The sequence below is a fragment of the Oncorhynchus keta genome, chromosome 23, assembly GCF_023373465.1.
Source record: "Oncorhynchus keta strain PuntledgeMale-10-30-2019 chromosome 23, Oket_V2, whole genome shotgun sequence".
Classification (NCBI taxonomy): Eukaryota; Metazoa; Chordata; class Actinopteri; order Salmoniformes; family Salmonidae; genus Oncorhynchus; species Oncorhynchus keta.
The window spans coordinates 47,749,389-47,767,783 of NC_068443.1; the positions used below are offsets into that span (position 1 = coordinate 47,749,389).

General features: G+C 42.2%; 1 protein-coding gene and 1 long non-coding RNA gene across 3 annotated transcripts in view; one reads left to right on the forward strand and one right to left on the reverse strand.

The window, feature by feature from the left end:
• The window catches only part of LOC127911077 (uncharacterized), a 133,985-nt gene that overhangs the window by 75,054 nt on the left and 40,536 nt on the right, over window positions 1–18,395 (forward strand). The window lies entirely within an intron of this gene.
• Window positions 1–18,395, reverse strand: part of ankhb (ANKH inorganic pyrophosphate transport regulator b) — a 97,589-nt gene that overhangs the window by 61,869 nt on the left and 17,325 nt on the right. Inside the window, exons 1-2 of one of the 2 annotated variants that reach the window (XM_052477343.1) lie at window positions 3,254–3,505; window positions 2,874–3,090 (exon numbers count right to left, since the gene is read on the reverse strand). In XM_052477343.1, coding sequence (XP_052333303.1) covers window positions 2,874–3,045 — 172 coding nt within the window. In that variant the 5' untranslated portion in view covers window positions 3,046–3,090; window positions 3,254–3,505. Of the gene's footprint in view, window positions 1–2,873; window positions 3,091–3,253; window positions 3,506–18,395 lie in introns of those variants that run through there. The other variant, XM_035800591.2, reaches the window with a different exon arrangement.

The window sequence follows — 18,395 nt, forward strand, 5'->3', positions numbered from 1 at the left end:
ATTGGTAATGCAGAAAGAAAAGTAGTTTAACACTAGAATTGCTAAAGCAGTCATTTGGACTGCTCATGAGTGTATTAATTTTATTACTCTGCCATTTTTTAAAAGTCATACCACCCTCAGTCCTTGACTTTTCTTAAATAAGTCTATATAGCACAACGTCGTTGTTAGAATCTTAATATCACAAACGAAAAACTGTAGTTATAACCAGTTTAAGGAGGGCATGCCATTTAAAAAAATATACCTTCTCCTATCAGTCTACTCTGGCCTACTTGGTGTACACTGAGGGCGTGCGTAATTTACAAAATCGGAATAAACACGACTCCGATGGTGGGGAGGAAATGAATCAGGTAGCCTCCGTATAAACTTTCCTGACCCTGACAGTCATTCTGAATGCAGGTTGCAGGTGTATAAAGATCCAACTGTTGGATATCCTCACTCTGGCTGGATTCCAATAGGAATTACACATCACTTTCCAAGCCAGCATAATGTGACTTGCAGGCCTGATGTGGCCTGTAAACCAGGAGTTTCCTAACACCACTGTGTTAGGGTGAAACTAGGCCATCAAAGTAAGGCCTTAAGATATACACTATATATACCAAACTCAAATGAGTGGATTTGGTTATTTCAGCAACACCTGTTGCTGACAGGTGTATAAAAATCGAGCACACAGCCATGCAATCTCCATAGACAAACATGGCTTTACTGAGGAGCTCAATGACTTTCAATGTGGCACCGTCATATGATGCCACCTTTCCAACAAGTCAGTTTGTCAAATTTCTGCCCAGCTAGAGCTGCCCCGGTCAACTGTAAGTACGAAGTGGAAATGTCTAGGAGTAACAACGGCTCAGCCGCGAAAAGGTAGGCCACACAAGCTCACAGAACGGGACCTTCAAGTGCTGAAGTGCGTAAAAATCGTCTGTCCTCGGTTGCAACACTCACTACCGAGTTCCAACTACAGCACAAGAACTGTTCGTCTGGAGCTCATGAAATGGGTTTCCATGGCCGAGCAGCCGCACGCACACAAGCCAAAGACCACCATGCGCAATGCCAAGCGTTGGCTGTAGTGGTGTAAAGTTTGCCACCATTGGACTCTGGAGCAGTGGAAACACGTTCTCTGGAGAGATGAATATCGCTTCACCATCTGGCAGTCTGACGGACGAATCTGGGTTTGGCAGATGCCAGGAGAACGCTACCTGCCCCAATGCATAGTGCCAACTGTAAAGTTTGGTGCAAGGTCCATACAGAAATGGTTTGTCGAGATCGGTGTGGAAGAACTTGGCTGGCCTGCACAAAGCCTTGACCTCAACCCCATCGAACACCTTTGGGATGAATAGGAAGGCCGACTGCAAGCCCGGCCTAATCGCTCAACATCAGTGCCCGACTTCACTAATGCTCTTGTGGCTGGATGGAAGTATGTCCCCACAGCAATGTTCCAACATCTAGTGGAAAGCCTTCCCAGAAGAGTGGAGGCTGTTATAGCAGCAATGTTCCAACATCTAGTGGAAAGCCTTCCCAGAAGAGTGCAGGCTGTTATAGCAGCAAAGGGGGAACCACCCCCATATTAATGCCCACGACTTAGGAATGAGATGTTCGACGAGCAGTCATATAGTATATGTATTATCATAGTTTAATTTAAATGTTAGCTTTCACCGAGGCACTCACTTGGTGAAAGCCACGTGCCTTTAAAAGGAAAGAATTAAATCAAATTGTCTTTGTCACTAACAAATATAGTCACGGGTGGTAACTCTACAATTCACTGGAAAAGAAAAGGCACTGTGGGAAAATTAGGCTTTACACCATACAGTGTTAAAACAAATCCAAAACATTATTTACTGTAACACTACAGAAAAACTGAGAGTGTAACAGTGTTAGTACTAAACAAAGTGAGTTCAGTTGACTCTAAATCAAGTTTTACGCTGTAGGTGTGGCGTATTACTCTACAATGGAGCTATGCTAACACCACAATCTTGAACATTTTAAGAATTGAATAGAGAACACTGTAACAAAGTTAAATCTTTAAGACTTTAAGATATATCAGTTGTACACCATTGATTTTGCTGTGTGAAACAGGAGCAAGGAAGGGACAGCATGGTTGGATCGAACAAGCCGGTGACAATGCTACGGGCCGACTATCAGCACACTTTGCACAATTTGTACTTATGGTGACGTTAAGGCTACTGATATTTTCATCACCGTGGTTCTTGCTGACTGTGTCTCTTGGTGGTTGAGGTATTTTTTTTAATGTTGTTGTTATAAAAATAAGCTGTTACTGTATTCCAAAACATAAAAACAAAAAAGCTTTCTGTTTCATAGTTGTAAAAAAGGCACTCCAAGTTTAACATTGATTGAACACTAGAACGTTGGTGTTTTAAGTGGTTTTTAGTTTTTACAAATGTCCTACAGTAACAAACTAAAGAAAATGCTATTAAAAAATTATAATAATCGTATTCTAATCTTACCTTCATAAACACAAACAAATTATTATTTTTGTGATAGCATATATGAAATGTATTAATTACAGTTAGAATGTTGTTAGAATGTTGTAGACAGAATGACTGCTCATTAGCTTGAAGGGGGATCTTTTGAGACCCAGTGGTTCTAGTGTTAAGAACATTTGTATAGCTTGCTAAATATGAATATAGATGCAGAATGCAATATTTGGTTATATTTTATCCAGACTCGTGATACTTTGTGCAAATAAATACAGTAAAAGACAGAGGAAAGCAGAGATAAGCATGGAAAAATGAAAGATTCCCTGCAGCTCATTGGTAATTTCACTAATAAAATATATAGATTTAGTAAAAACAATTATACACCTCATGAACTTAGACCAACTGTCCTGCCTTATTATAACTTGTGATAAATCAGCTCACCGATCAGAACGTGAAAGATGAGCGCTATCATCCCGGCGGTGACCATGCACAGCACGGCTTTGGAGCGGTCGCGTTTGCTGTTGACAAACACCAGGCCCACGTTCTTGAAGTCACTCATAGGCCCTGTGAAGAACTTCATTAGGGAGTAGGCCAAACCGTAGCTTGCCAGCATCTCAACCGCATCCTCTTTTACCGCTGCAATACCCCTGTTCAGAGCCTGTGAGAGAGGATGATAGAGAGAAGAGGAGTTGAGAGAAAATATAGTATATATTTTTTTAATTAATTATTTGTGCTGACAGATGCATTTATCTTTGCATTTTATTTTTATTTTTTTTTACCCCTTTTCCTCCCCGATTTCGTGGTATCCAATTGGTACTTACAGTCTTGTCCCATCGTTGCAACTCCTGTCTGGACTCGGGAGAGGCGAAGGTAGAGAGCCGTGCGTCCTCCGAAACACAACCCAACCAAGCCGCACTGCTTCTTGACAGAATGCCCACTTAACCCGGACGCCAGCTACACCAATGTGTCGGAGGAAACACTGTGCACCTGGCGACTGTGTCAGCATGCACTGCGCTCGGGCCCGCCTCAGTAGTCGCTAGTGCACGATAGGACAAGAACATCCCTGCCGGCCAAACCCTCCCCTAACCCTGACGACGCTGGGCCAATTGTGCGCCAACCCATAGGCCTCCCAGTCGCGGCCGGCTGCGACAGAGCCTGGACTCAAACCCAGAATCTCTAGTGAAACAGCTAGCTCGGGAGGCCATTTTTGTTTTCAGTTATTAATGTCACATAAGGGCCAGATATTCCAAGCAATTAAACACTTTTGCTAAACTGACCCTGCCACACTCATGGCACTATTGAATGAATGGTCACCATTAAAAAGGGGAGAAAGCTTAGTAACTTAGTTGTAGTCATGATCTGGTTACCGAAACGACCCTTTTTCAGGACCCTGTCTTTCAAAGATCATTCGTAAAAATCCAAATAACTCAGATCTTCACTGTAAAGGGTTTAAACAATGTTTTCCATACATAATTAATGAACATGCACCTGTGGAACGGTCGTTAAGACACTAACAGCTTACAGATGGTAGGCAATTAAGGTCACAGTTATGAAAACGTAGGACACTAAAGAGACCTTTCTACTGACTCTGAAAAACACAAAAAGAAAGATGCCCAGGGTCCCTGCTCATCTGCCTGAACGTGCCTTAAGCATGCTGCAAGGAGGCATGAGGACTGCAGATGTGGCCAGGGCAATAAATTGCAATGTCCGTATTGTGATACGCCTAAGACAGAGCAACAGGGAGACAGGACGGACAGCTGATCGTCCTCGCTGTGGCAGACCACGTGTAACAACACCTGCGCAGGATCGGTACATCCAAACATCACACCTGCAGGACAGGTACAGGATGGCAATAACAACTGCCCGAGTTACACCAGGAACGCACAATCCCTCCATTAGTGCTCAGACTGTCCGCAATAGGCTGAGAGAGGCTGGACTGAGGGCTTGTAGGCCTGTTGTAAGGCAGGTCCTCACCAGACATCACCGGCAACAACGTCGCCTACGGGCACAAACCCACCGTCGCTGGACCAGACAGGACTGGCAAAAAGTGCTCTTCACTGACGAGTCGCTGGTTTGTCTCACTAGGGGGGGGGTGGTCGGATTCGTGTTTATCATCGAAGGAATGAGCATTACACCGAGGCCTTTACTCTGTAGTGGGATCGATTTGGAGGTGGAGGGTCCATCATGGTCTGGGGCGGTGTGTCGTAGCAGGCAATCTCAACGGCCATCAATCGGTAAACCTCCGCTCTCTCTGCTGGCTTTTTTTGTGTGGCTGAATCATACATTGCTAACATTAGCAGGCTAGTAGGGCTTACGTTAGCAGGCCAGTTAGCTCAGGCAAGGAACATTGCAAGCTGATTTGTAACAATAATTTGCTTGTAAGTTGGCTGAAAATGTAATTGAAACTAGTAGTCATGAGTGCAAACAATTTGGTTTAATTTGAAGTTATTTCTGTTGGAGTTTACATTATAGAGAATAGGCTGGCTTGCTGAGTTCTTCATATTGCGTCACACCCTGCAATTTCTTTTTCTGATCAGTCTTACGTAAATTGAGGTGTAACTTTGCATTGGGACTTTTGATACGTATACTTGTGCAAATCCATGTGTCACGGATCCCTCCGGAACATTCATTACGCACACCTGCCCCCTATTCCCAGTGATTAGTCATTGTTTGTATTAGTGTGCCCTTGGTTTACCAGTGTCCTGTTGGTTATTGGTACAATGTCCGTTGGTTCGTGTGAGTACCTGTGCTGTGTTTTGGCTTTTGTGCCATTGTGGAATGCGCAGATGATTACGGGTCTCGTCCCGTGTGTTTATCATTGTGCGCCGGTGTTATTTATTCGAGGTACTCCTCGCTCTTTTGTTTGGGTGTGGGTGCAACCCTGTGCATTGTATAGTGTTTGTTTGATCTTTGTCCCCATGCCTTTACACGGCACGCTGTAATTTGGGTATAAAAATATATATATATATTACGCATTTCCTGTGCCTGTCTCACGACTCATTCATACCAACGTGACAATATGTTGCATATATTTATGCTACTTACCCTTTAACATGCTTATAATTGCAGCAGATCAACTACTACAAGCTTGTAGTATTAGACCCCATTATGACCCATTCTTTAACTGTATTGCATAAGGTGCAGCAGAAATTCAACAGAATTCCCTCACATACAGTATGTTACAGTGGCCAACTATCAGTTTTCAAAGCTCATATAGGCTAAGATTACAGGTATAGTATATTGCCGTCGGTCTGTTTTGCTGAAAGATATCAGGTACTATCGAGTGTTGTGATGCAGCACACTATTGATGGCTTTTTCAGGGGAAGCAATCTAGTTCAGACAATGCCACTTTTGTTTTTGTTGCAGGATTAGAAGCTCCGTCATCTACCTGTCTCTGAGTGAACAATAAATGTCTTTCATGGCTCACAGCCCAGAACTAAAGACCCTAATATCAAAACCAGAGTTAGTAGGGATTCCACAGGCTTCGGTTACCAAGGTATTGAAATCCCCATCATGACTAACTCAGAGCTACGAAGAAGTAGTAGAGGTGAGGCTAAAATGTTTGAAATGGATTAAAGGGGTTCTTTGCAAATACAGTATATTGTAGCTTTTTTCTTTTAAATATAATTGGACCATTTGATTTGAACCCTCAGATGTACACGTGTATATAGTAGTATGTTTATTTCCCATGCTTTTCTTAAACTCTTGCTGACAAATATTAGCATTCTTCTGATTCTGGCCCAAACATTTCTATGTTTTCAGGTCAAGTCAAAACCACCCTGTCACTCACTCTTTACTTGTACTTGTACATCAGTATCAACAGGTTACAGATGTAGAGACTGAGTTGTGACACTAAGATCAGAACCAATCAATGTTTTTGAGTTTATTAAGCACATGAACATTTCCCATAAAGTCTACCTCTGCAGGGTTAGAGGGGGTTAATTTCAGCTCAATTCAGTCCAAAATGTAAAATGTTGAAATGAGAGACTACACACCACAAAACAAATGGGGCTATGTCTATATTACCCACTAACAAACAGGCCAGTTTTTTATCACATTCTTGCCTGCATATGCATGTTATACCTCCCGGTGAGGAGTGGTAATAGTGGTGTGTAGATGTGGGTGGGCGTCTATTTGAATAAATCCATTGAATATACACCATCAAAAAGAAGTCCATGATTAATTTGTTCAGGCAGGACCTCAGAAACATACGTCGAATAAAATGTATTTTCAAAACAACAGAATTACATATTTTGAGTTGAATTATGTCCAAATTAATAAAATCAACAGTTCCTTATTTTGTTCATTAAACAGACAAGGCAAACCTACTAGATCACAGTCAACACACATACAGTACGTGTTATAGTAAGAATATAATATAATTGTCACGTTTACTCCCCCTCCCGCTCTCTGGCACTCGACGTCGCCAGGTGTCTCATCATTACGCACACCTGTCACCATCGTTATGTGCACCTGCGCCTCATGAGACTCACCTGAACTCCCATCACCTTCCTGATTACCTCCCCTATATCTGTCATTCCCTTTGGTTCTTTCCTGAGGCGTTATTGTTTCTGTTTATATGTTTCATGTCTGTACGCTACTCGTGTTTCTTGTTTTGTTCCATGTTTGTTTATTCATTAAATTCACTCCCTGTACTTGCTTCCTGACTCCCAGCATACCCGTTACAATAGTAGAATAAAATACTAATAATATTTCTCCCACACAACTTGTCACCGCTGTCATGTAAAACAGTGATATTTTGAAACATAGCCCATGTTTTCTTGATCAATTTTTTTCCATCTATGTAACATTGCAAAAATCAGAAACTTTCAGTCCAAAAATGATGCAGAAAAATGAATCCATGCTTTTGTCACTTCTTGGTTAGACTACTGCAATGCTCTACTTTCCGGCTACCCAGATAAAGCACTAAATAAACTTCAGTTAGTGCTAAATACGGCTGCTAGAATCCTGACTAGAACCAAAAAATTTGATCATATTACTCCAGTGCTAGCCTCTACACTGGCTTCCTGTCAAAGCAAGGGCTGATTTCAAGGTTTTACTGCTAACCTACAAAGCATTACATGGGCTTGCTTCTACCTATCTCTCTGATTTGGTCCTGCCGTACATACCTACACGTACGCTACGGTCACAAGACGCAGGCCTCCGAATTGTCCCTAGAATTTCTAAGCAAACAGCTGGAGGCAGGGCTTTCTCCTATAGAGCTCCATTTTTATGGAACTGTGTGCCTACCCATGTCAGAGACGTGAACTCGGTCTCAACCTTTAAGTCTTTACCGAAGACTCATCTCTTCAGTGGGTCATATAATTGAGTGTAGTCTGGTCCAGGAGTGGGAAGGTGAATGGAAAGGATCTGGAGCAACGAACCGCCCTTGCTGTCTGCCTGGCCGGTTCCCCTCTTTCCACTGGGATTCTCTGCCTCTAACCCTATTACAGGGGCTGAGTCACTGGCTTACTGGTGCTCTCTCATGCCGTCCCTGGAGGGGGTGCGTCACCTGAGTGGGTTGATTCACTGTTGTGGTCACCCCCCTTGCGTTGTGCCGTGGCGGAGATCTTTGTGGGCTATACTCAGCCTTGTCTCAGGATGGTAAGTTGGTGGTTGAAGATATCCCTCTAGTGGTGTAGGGGCTGTGCTTTGGCAAAGTGGGTGGGGTTATATCCTTCCTGTTTGGCCCTGTCCGGGGGTGTCCTCGGATGGGGCCACAGTGTCTCCTGACCCCTCCTGTATCAGCCTCCAGTATTTATGCTGCAGTAGTTTGTGTCGGGGGGCTAGGGTCAGTTTGTTATATCTGGAGTACTTCTCCTGTCCTATTCGGTGTCCTGTGTGAATCTAAGTGTGCGTTCTCTAATTCTCTCCTTCTCTCTCTCGGAGGACCTGAGCCCTAGGACCATGCCCCATGACTACCTGACATGATGACTCCTTGCTGTCCCCAGTCCACCTGGCCATGCTGCTGCTCCAGTTTCAACTGTTCTGCCTTGCTATTATTCGACCATGCTGGTCATTTATGAACATTTGAACATCTTGGCCATGTTCTGTTATAATGTCCACCCGGCACAGCCAGAAGAGGACTGGCCACCCCACATAGCCTGGTTCCTCTCTAGGTTTCTTCCTAGGTTTTGGCCTTTCTAGGGAGTTTTTCCTAGCCACCGTGCTTCTACAACTGCATTGCTTGCTGTTTGGGGTTTTAGGCTGGGTTTCTGTACAGCACTTTGAGATATCAGCTGATGTACGGAGGGCTATATAAATAAATTTGATTTGAGTTGATCTCTCTCCTACCCTCCACTTGTTAAACTACATAACATGCAGGAAAACTTTTCTAATAAATGAGCCAACTAGACAAGATGATCATGAGCAGCACTCACCTCAACTTTTCCCCAGCCCAATTGTAGCCTAATGGAGATTCAGCGAAGAGGAAAAAAAACTGACATCAAAGCTGTCCCAATTGAATGGTGCTGAAATGATCATCTAGGCAGAACTTTACCAAAACTATTAATCGTTAGGCGGAAATACAAGTTTTGGCTTTGATACCGGCAACACCTTTCAGCTAAAGTTGGCGGGAAAAAGTCTAAGTATGAAAGGGATATAAACAATGTTCTCTCAAAAAAACATTTGGCACTGAGCTAATTTCAGGCCTGCTGAGAGCAAACTTGAACTTTGAATATTCTGTGCAACTTCCGCCGCATGTTTACTGTGAACACTGACTTGCTGACCACACCACTCGCTTTACGTGAGCGAGCGTTGGAAAATAAATGTACACGACGTACATGTTATTCAATCATTTCATCCAAACTGCTCACACGCGTTAACTTCTTGGTGACAGGGGGCCAGTATTGAGTAGCTTGGACCGCCTGCTACTCTGTCCCAGATGCTAATATATGCATAGTATGAGTAGTATTTGATAGAAAACACTCTGCAGTTTCTAAAACTGTTTGAATGATGTCTGTGAGTATACCAGAACTGGCAGGTGAAAACCTGAGACAAATCCAACCAGGAAGTGGGAAATCTGAGGTTTGTAGTTTTGCAACTCTTTGAATATAAAGTGTAAATGGGGTCATATTGCACTTCCTAAGGCTTCCACTAGATGTCAGTCTTTAGAACTTTGTTTCAGGCTCTACTATGAAGGGGGAGAGAATGAGATTGAGCCAGGTGTCTGGCAGAGTGCCACAGGCCCGTGAGGCGCGGTCACGAGAGAGTTAGCTCTCGTTCCATTGCTTTTCTACAGACAATGGAATTCTCCAGTTGGAACATGATTGAATATTTATGATAAAAACATCCTAAAGATTGATTCTATACGTAGTTTGACAAGTTTCTACGACCTGTAATATAACTTTTCGTCCGACGTTCGGCTGGACCTGAACAAGCGTTTGGATTTGTTTACCAAACGCCCTAACAAAATAAGCTATTTGGACATAAATGATGAACTTAATCGAACAAATCAAACATTTATTGTGGAACTGCTATTCCTGGGAGTGCATTCTGATGAAGACCATCAAAGTTAAGTGAATATTTATAATGCTATTTCTGACTAATGTTGACTACACAATATGGCGGATATCTTTTTGGCTGCTTTGTTGTCTGAACGCTGTACTCAGACTATTGCATGGTTTGCTTTTTCCGTAACATTTTTTTGAAATCTGACACAGCGGTTGCATTAAGGAGAAGTATATCTCCAATTCCATGTGTAACACTTGTATTTTCATCAACATATATGATGAGTATTTCTGTAAATTGATGTGGCTCTCTGCACAATCACCGCATGTTTTAGAACAACTGAACGTAATGTGCCAATGTAAAATTAGATTTTTTTATATGAATATGCACTTTATCGAACAAAACATACATGTATTGTGTAACATGAAGTCCTATGAGTGGCATCTGATGAAGATCAAAGGTTAGTGCTTAATTCTCTCTATTTCTGATTTTTGTGACTCCTCTCTTTGGCTGTAAAAATGGCTGTGTTTTTCTGTGACTTGGTGGTGACCTAACAATCGTTTGTGGTGCTTTCGCTGTAAAGCCTTTTGAAATCAGACACTGGCTGGATTAACGAGAATTCTATCTTTAAAATGGTGTAAAACACTTGTATGCTTGAGGAATTTTAATAGTGAGATTTTGTTGTTTTGAATTTGGTGCCCTGCACTTTCACAAGCTGTTGGCGAGGTGGGACGCTACCGTCCCACATATCCCAGAGAGGTTAACGAGTGTCTGCATAGCCAGGCGCTAAAGTCCCGCCTCTCCAATCTCCTCATTGGTTTTTACGAGCATATACCCACGTGGGTGATTGAAAGAAGAACTGTGGTTCACACTCCCATCCAGCTGGTGGTGGTGGTAATAATGCACCTTAAAGTGTGTTGCCAACCGCCATATGAAGTCCAAAGAAGAAGAAGAAGAAGCAGGATCTGTAGTGACGCCTAGCACTGAGATGCAGTGCCTTAGACCGCTGCACCACTCGGGAGCCCCTACATTCCATGACAGTTTTGGAAAAAAAAACATGCAGGGCTTGACCTTAATCTTTTCACCACTTGTACTTCAGACGTGGTGACTGAAAATGTTGTTGTGTTGTTTGATGCAAGAAGCCACTTTACAAAATAAAATGTATTATTATTCCCATACCATTATTAAAGCGAACCAGACAAATTATGCTACTCTCTGCCTATTGGCTACATAGCTTATTCAAGCCGGTCTCAAAATACAACACAGCAGCTGATTGGTTATGGGGCACCGGTCTGTGTCGAGTATGGGCCTGAGTTATGCCTGTCAATGCAATATAATCCCACTCTTGATGCGTTCAGCCTACAACAAAATGTCTTGCATAGTTAGTTTTGCATACTAAGTCTTGTATAGTTATTTTTCTGTGTGTGTTGCATTGAAAGTAGCTAATAAGAATTGATTCAATCACAATTACCACAGCAAAGGGAAACATTGATAGTGTTAACTACCGGGGAAAATTCTATAAAGTTGAGTGAAATTCATTCTCGTGCAGCTTAGATATAAGGCTTCTCTACTGTCACCATTCTGTTGCCGTGACACCACACACATCCCAAAGAGAGAAGAACATGGTTATTAATAGTGTGTCACTATGCATGAATGATTGTGTAACCAGGGGCGTAGCTTTGGTTTAAGAGGTGGGGGGACAGAAACTGGCGGGGGGTCTGGGGTCCTCCCCCACCAAAATGTGTCTTGCCACTTAAAGCATAATGTAGCGTGACCCCTGACCCTTGGAACCAGTTATTTTTATTCTAACAGCAGAAATGACCACAGTCATCAAGCTAGGTAAGAGAACGTTATTTAACATGTTTAAGTGATTGGTAATATACTTCCTCTATATCAAACATCAAATCTAATTAATCAGACAATATTTCAAGTAAAAAGTTAATTTGTGGAGCTTCTTTCCTTGTTAATGCGTTTGAGCCAATCAGTTGTGTTGTGACATGGTAGAGGTGGTATACCGAAGATTAGCCCTACTTGGTAAAATACCAAGTCCATATTATGGCAAGAACAGCTCAAACAAGCAAGGAAAAACAACAGCCTATCATTACTTTAAGACATGAATGTCAGTAAATCCAGAACAAGTTCAGTCGCAAAAAGCCTCAAACGCTATGATGAAACTGGCTCTCATGAGGACCGCCACAGGAAAGGAAGACCCAGAGTTCATTACAGTTACCAGCCTCAGAAAATGCAGCCCAAATAAATGCTTCAGAGTTCATGTTACAGACACATCTCAAAATCAACTGTTCAGAGACCGCGTGAATCAGGCCATAAATGTTTATTTATATTACATAGCTATTTCAATTGTGACTTCACAGCAATTCCTAGCTAGCTAACGAAATTTAGCTAGCTAGCAGGCTCAACTAAATAAAAAAATCCCCTAGATACAGCCACGTCTCATAGTCACATCATGAGATTTGAAAATGAAAGTGGAATATACGGAGTAGAGTTTTCCCATCTCCCCATTTAGTATTTCTGGTGCAGAACAGAAATGCCCTTATCCAGAAGGTGTGACAAAAGCATTTCCTAACAGACCTGCTAACTTTCTTTGTTGCTTTAAGGTTGGAAACAACTTGCAGTACCTCCGGCAGGCAGAGGCAAGAACGATTAGTCCGCCAGCTCAGGAACAAGCTGTTGTTCACAGCCCTGTGTAATGTTCAATGTAATGTCATTCCTGGACTTTTTGAAACTTCATGTATATTGTTTTAAACATGTCTTTAATGTTAATATGTATTAGCTGTTAGTGATAATTCCCTAAGTGTTAATACATTTGTGTTAACATCATTGCTCTGGACACCATGTGAACTGATTGCCCCCCATCTATCTTCAGAGCTCGTGCTGCTCGGCGACCTAAACTGGAACATGCTTAACACCCCAGCCATCCTACAATCTAAGCTTGATGCCCTCAATCTCACACAAATTATCAATGAACCTATCAGGTACCTCCCCAAAGCCTTAAACACGGGCACCCTCATAGATATCATCCTAACCAACTTGCACTCTAAATACACCTCTGCTGTCTTCAACCAAGATCTCAGCGATCACTGCCTCATTGACTGTATCCGTAATGGGTCAACGGTCAAACGACACCCATTCTTCACTGTCAAACGCTCCCTGAAACACTTCAGCGAGCAGGCCTTTCTAATCGACCTGGCCGGGGTATCCTGGAAGGATATTGCTCTCATCCCGTCAGTAGAGGATGCCTGGTTATTTTTTTTTAAATGCCTTCCTAACCATCTTAAATAAACATGCCCCATTCAAGAAATGTAGAACCAGGAACAGATATAGCCCTTGGTTCTCCCCAGACCTGACTGCCCTTAACCAACACAAAAACATCCTATGGCGTTCTGCATTAGCATCGAACAGCCCCCGTGATATGCAGCTGTTCAGGGAAGCTAGAAACCATTATACATAGGCAGTTAGAAAAGCCAAGGCTAGCTTTTTCAAGCAGAAATGTGCTTCCTGCAACACTAACTCAAAAAAGTTCTGGGACACTGTAAAGTCCATGGAGAATAAGAACACCTCCTCCCAGCTGCCCACTGCACTGAAGATAGGAAACACTGTCACCACTGATAAATCCACTATAATTGAGAATTTCAACAAGCATTTTTCTACGGCTGGCCATGCTTTCCACCTGGCTACTCCTACCCCGGTCAACAGCACTGCACCCCCCCACAGCAACTCGCCCAAGCCTTCCCCATTTCTCCTTCTCCCAAATCCAGTCAGCTGATGTTCTGAAAGAGCTGCAAAATCTGGACCCTACAAATCTTTCTAAAATTATCTGCCGAAATTGTTGCCACCCCTATTACTAGCCTGTTAAAAATCTCTTTCGTGTCGTCTGAGATTCCCAAAGATTGGAAAGCAGCTGCGGTCATCCCCCTCTTCAAAGGGGGGACACACTCTTGACCCAAACTGCTACAGACCTATATCTATCCTACCCTGCCTTTCTAAGGTCCTCGAAAGCCAAGTCAACAAACAGATTACCGACCATTTCGAATCTCACCATACCTTCTCTGCTATGCAATCTGGTTTCAGAGCTGGTCATGGGTGCACCTCAGCCACGCTCAAGGTCCTAAACTATATCCAAACCGCCATCGATAAGAAACATTACTGTGCAGCCGTATTCATTGATCTGGCCAAGGCTTTCCACTCTGTCAATCACCACATCCTCATCGGCAGACTCGACAGCCTTGGTTTCTCAAAAGATTGCCTCGCCTGGTTCACCAACTACTTCTCTTCTGATCAAGTGATCAAAAGGGTCCAGTGATTGGAGAGGTTGGAGATCTTGGCCAGGTCGCAATTGTAAATGGAACTTCTTCTCAACTTGCCTACCTGGTTAAATAAAGGTGAAATAAAAAATATATATTTTAAAAAATTAAGCCTTTATATATGTGTTATGAATGACCATATATGTCTGAAAATTAAAATTAAATACAGATTCATATGATACAAGGCATTTATGTATGTGTTATGAATGACCAAATGACTGTAAAAATAACTGTAAATGAAGTACAGATTCATGAGATATCATCTTTAATGATGTGTTATAAATGACCAAAGGTGTCTGGCTTTATAGTAAGTGCAATGTCATGCAATATATAGTCTTTATGGATGTGTATTGAATGGCCTTAGGTGTCTAACTTCAAACTAAGTATTGGTCTTCCTCTTCTGTTCTCATGCTGGAGACCAGGGCTTGATTACTATCTATTACAATGGTGCCAACATTTTGTGGCTGGTCTTTCAGATGGGGAGAGGGTGAATGTGTCAAGGTCCAGACTGGGCCCAGCCAGAAATAAGCGATGTTCAAATAACTTATGTAGGGTGCTTTCATCAAGGAAAGTGTTTCTTGGTGTAACGTCGTCCCCAGGCTATTGCGCACACAGCACATACAGTGCCTTAGGAGGGTATTCAGACCCCTTGACCTTTTCCACATTTTGTTATGTTACAGCCTTATTCTAAAATGGATTCAATACAAAAAAAATCCTCCGAAACCTACACACAACACCATATTGTCAAGACTGGCCTGTGCGGGTCAGGTTCCCGTGGACCATAATCCTACAGAGGTATCTCTCACACCCACCAGCGGGAGAGAGAGAGAGATCGAGAGGTATGGAGGTGGGGGGTTTTATGACACCTCACGCCCATTGCAAATCTTAAGGCAGCAGACACAATCCCTTTGTCCTCTCAGTATGGAGGAATGGACTGAATGATGGGCCTATGGAGAACCTACCTCTGAACAGTAACATGCAATAAATGGACTTTGGAACAAGATGTTGTTTCGTCAGCCAAAATGGCAGTAATAACGATAGATGGAAAATGAATGTCGTTTTTGTTATGTTATTAAAAGTTAAATGACAACGTTTTAACGAAAACATTAACTTGAAATGTTTTCACAATATGTACTTGATGTTTGCATGCTGTACATTGTGTGGAAAATGTCCAGATCAAAGGGAATGTTTTTGTGAAGATGAAATGTGAAGTTAGTTGTCTAAATTGGATCTGAGTAAAATTCAGACCTTGCCAGGTAACTCGTTACGCCCAGAGAACATTCCCTATAAGGTGGAAACGCCCATTTCTGACCCAAGTGTATAAAACATCTGATTTCAGAATTAACATTATGACTAAGTGACCACGAGCTGCAGCCAAGGTTCGATTAGTTGTAAACCCAAAACGCAGCACGAGGTTGAAGAAGACAAAGGAACTGTAACGAACCTCATCCTCCTCTTCTGAGTAGCGAGAAGGATCAGAGGACCAATTTGCAACGTGGTAAGTGTCCATAATGTTTATTTTAATACATAAACTGAACACTACAAAATACAAAACAATAAATGTGAAATTAACAAAACAGTCCCGTGTGGTACAAACACTAACACGGAAGACAAACACCCACAACCTAAAAGTGAAACCCAGGCTACCTAAGTATGATTCTCAATCAGGGACAACAATTGACAGCTGCCTCTGATTGAGAACCATACCAGGCCGAACTCAAAAACCAACATAGAAAAACAAACAGACTGCCCACCCAACTCACGCCCTGACCATACTAAAACAAAGATGAAATAACAGAACGATGGTCAGAACGTGACAGGAACCTTTTAACAGTCTATGCTGCGGATGAGTAGCAGTGTCGAATGAGAGTGATTTCAAGCAGGACCACCTGGTTACCACTCTCCAAGGAATTGTGTGTCTACACCGCTTCCATTCCCACGCCAGAAGACTCCTCTTTCAAAACAAAGGTGAGGAAACAGACCACTAAGAGAAAGGACACTGGCACCGTGTGTACAATCAGAGAATGTTACCATTATACACGGTAGCATTAAGTGTCGCCATCAGAGGAGAAGTCGGAACTCGGTCCACATGGAGAGACCCCAATCGGAGATTGACACGTAATTTCCTTGTGGTCCTTCTGTAGCTCAGTTGGTAGAGCATGGCGCTTGTAACGCCAGGGTAGTGGGTTCGATCCCCGGGACCACCCATACGTAGAATGTATGCACACATGACTGTAAGTCGCTTTGGATAAAAGCGTCTGCTAAATGGCATATATATATTTCATCATTATATTCTGAACCATAAGAGCAGCAGTTCGGGGCAAGGTTAGGGTTAAACTAAGCATAGTTTACAAATGTACACAAGTGTGCTTTTCTCTCAAAGTACAGAGAGAACCTTGATGAAAAAGGAATTAACCCAATTGAACATCTCTGGAGAGACCTGAAAATAGCTGTGCAGCAACGCTCCCCATCCAACCTGACAATTCTTGAGATGATCTCCAGAGAAGAATGGGAGAAACTACAGGTGTGCCAAGCTTGTAGCGTCATACCCAAGAAGACTCAAGGCTGTAATCGCTGCCAAAGTTGCTTCAACAAAGTTCTGAGTAAAGGGTCTGAATACTTATGTTAAAGTGATATTTCATTTTTTTTTATTTGTAATTAAATTAGCAGAAAAGTAAATAAAACAAAAAAAATGTGCTTTGTCATTATGGTGTATTGTTTGTAGATTGATGAGGAAAAATAACAATTTAATGCATTTTAGAATAAGGCTGTTTAGCCTGGCATATCAACCATTCAAAGTTGGTCTTAGTAGGAGTGACCTTCCTGATTAAAGTTTCTGACATCATTCCACCAGGTCATTAACCTCTTGAAACTAGGGGGCACTATTTTTATTTTTGGAAAAATAGCGTTCCCGGAGTAAACCACCTATTTCTCAGGACCAGATGCTAGAATATGCATATAATTGACAGCTTAGGATAGAAAACACTGTTTCCAAAACTGTAAAAATATTGTCTGTGAGTATAACAGAACTGATATTGCAGGCAAAATCCTGAGAAAAATCCACATTTTATTTATTTAACTAGGCAAGTCCGTTAAGAACAAATTCTTATTTTCAATGACGGCCTAGGAACAGTGGGTTAACTGCCTGTTCAGGGGCAGAACGACAGTTTTGTACCTTGTCAGTTTTGGGGTTTGAACTTAGAACCTTCCGGTTATTAGTCCAATGCTCTAACAACTAGGCTACCCTGCTGCCCCAAACAGGAAGTGACTCTTATTTTGAAACCCCTGTCTTTCCATGCATCCCTATTGCCCATTTAAAGGGCCTATTAACCAGATTCCGTTTTCTGTTGCTTCCCCAAGTTGTCTACAGCCTTTAGATATAGTTTCAGGCCTTTATTTTGAAGAATGAGCGTAAACGACTACATTGCATCAGTGATGCCACCTGATGTCTCTGAGTGATTCTTGCGTAAAAGACAGAGGTAGTCATTTTTCCTCTCGCTCCTACTGAAAAGTAAATTGTCCCGGTTGATATATTATCGAATAGATATTTTAAAAACACCTTGAGAATTGATTATAAAAAACGTTTGCCATGTTTCTGTCGATATTATGGACATAATTTGTCGTGACCGCTATTTCCGGTGGATTTCTCAACATAACGTGACCAACAAAAGGAGGTATTTTGGGTATAAAAATAATCTTTAAGGAACAAAAGGAACATTTGCTGTCTAACTGGGAGTCTCGTCAGTGAAAACAGCTAATTGATTGCTTTTCGTGACCAAGCTTCCTGCTGCTAGCTGGACATAATGCTATGCTAGGCTATCGATAAACTTACACAAACGCTTGTCTTGATTTGGCTGTAAAGTATAATTTCAAAATCTGAGATGACAGGGGGATTAACAAAAGGCTAAGCTGTGTTTCACTATATTTCACATATATGAATATTTTCTAGTAATGTTTTTTGACCGTTGCGCTCTGCTAATTAGTGTAGTTGATGACAATTCTCCCGGATCCGGGATGGGTAGTTCCAAGAGTTAACATTTAACACAGCTGAAAATACATAATTATGGCTAAACCCGGCCCATTTCCACAATTTCTCTTCTTAAAATGTGATTTTAAACCTAACCCTAACTAATGAAGGGCAGGTTTGATGCGTTGGTCCGCCAGACCTTCCACACATTTGGGCAGAACTGTC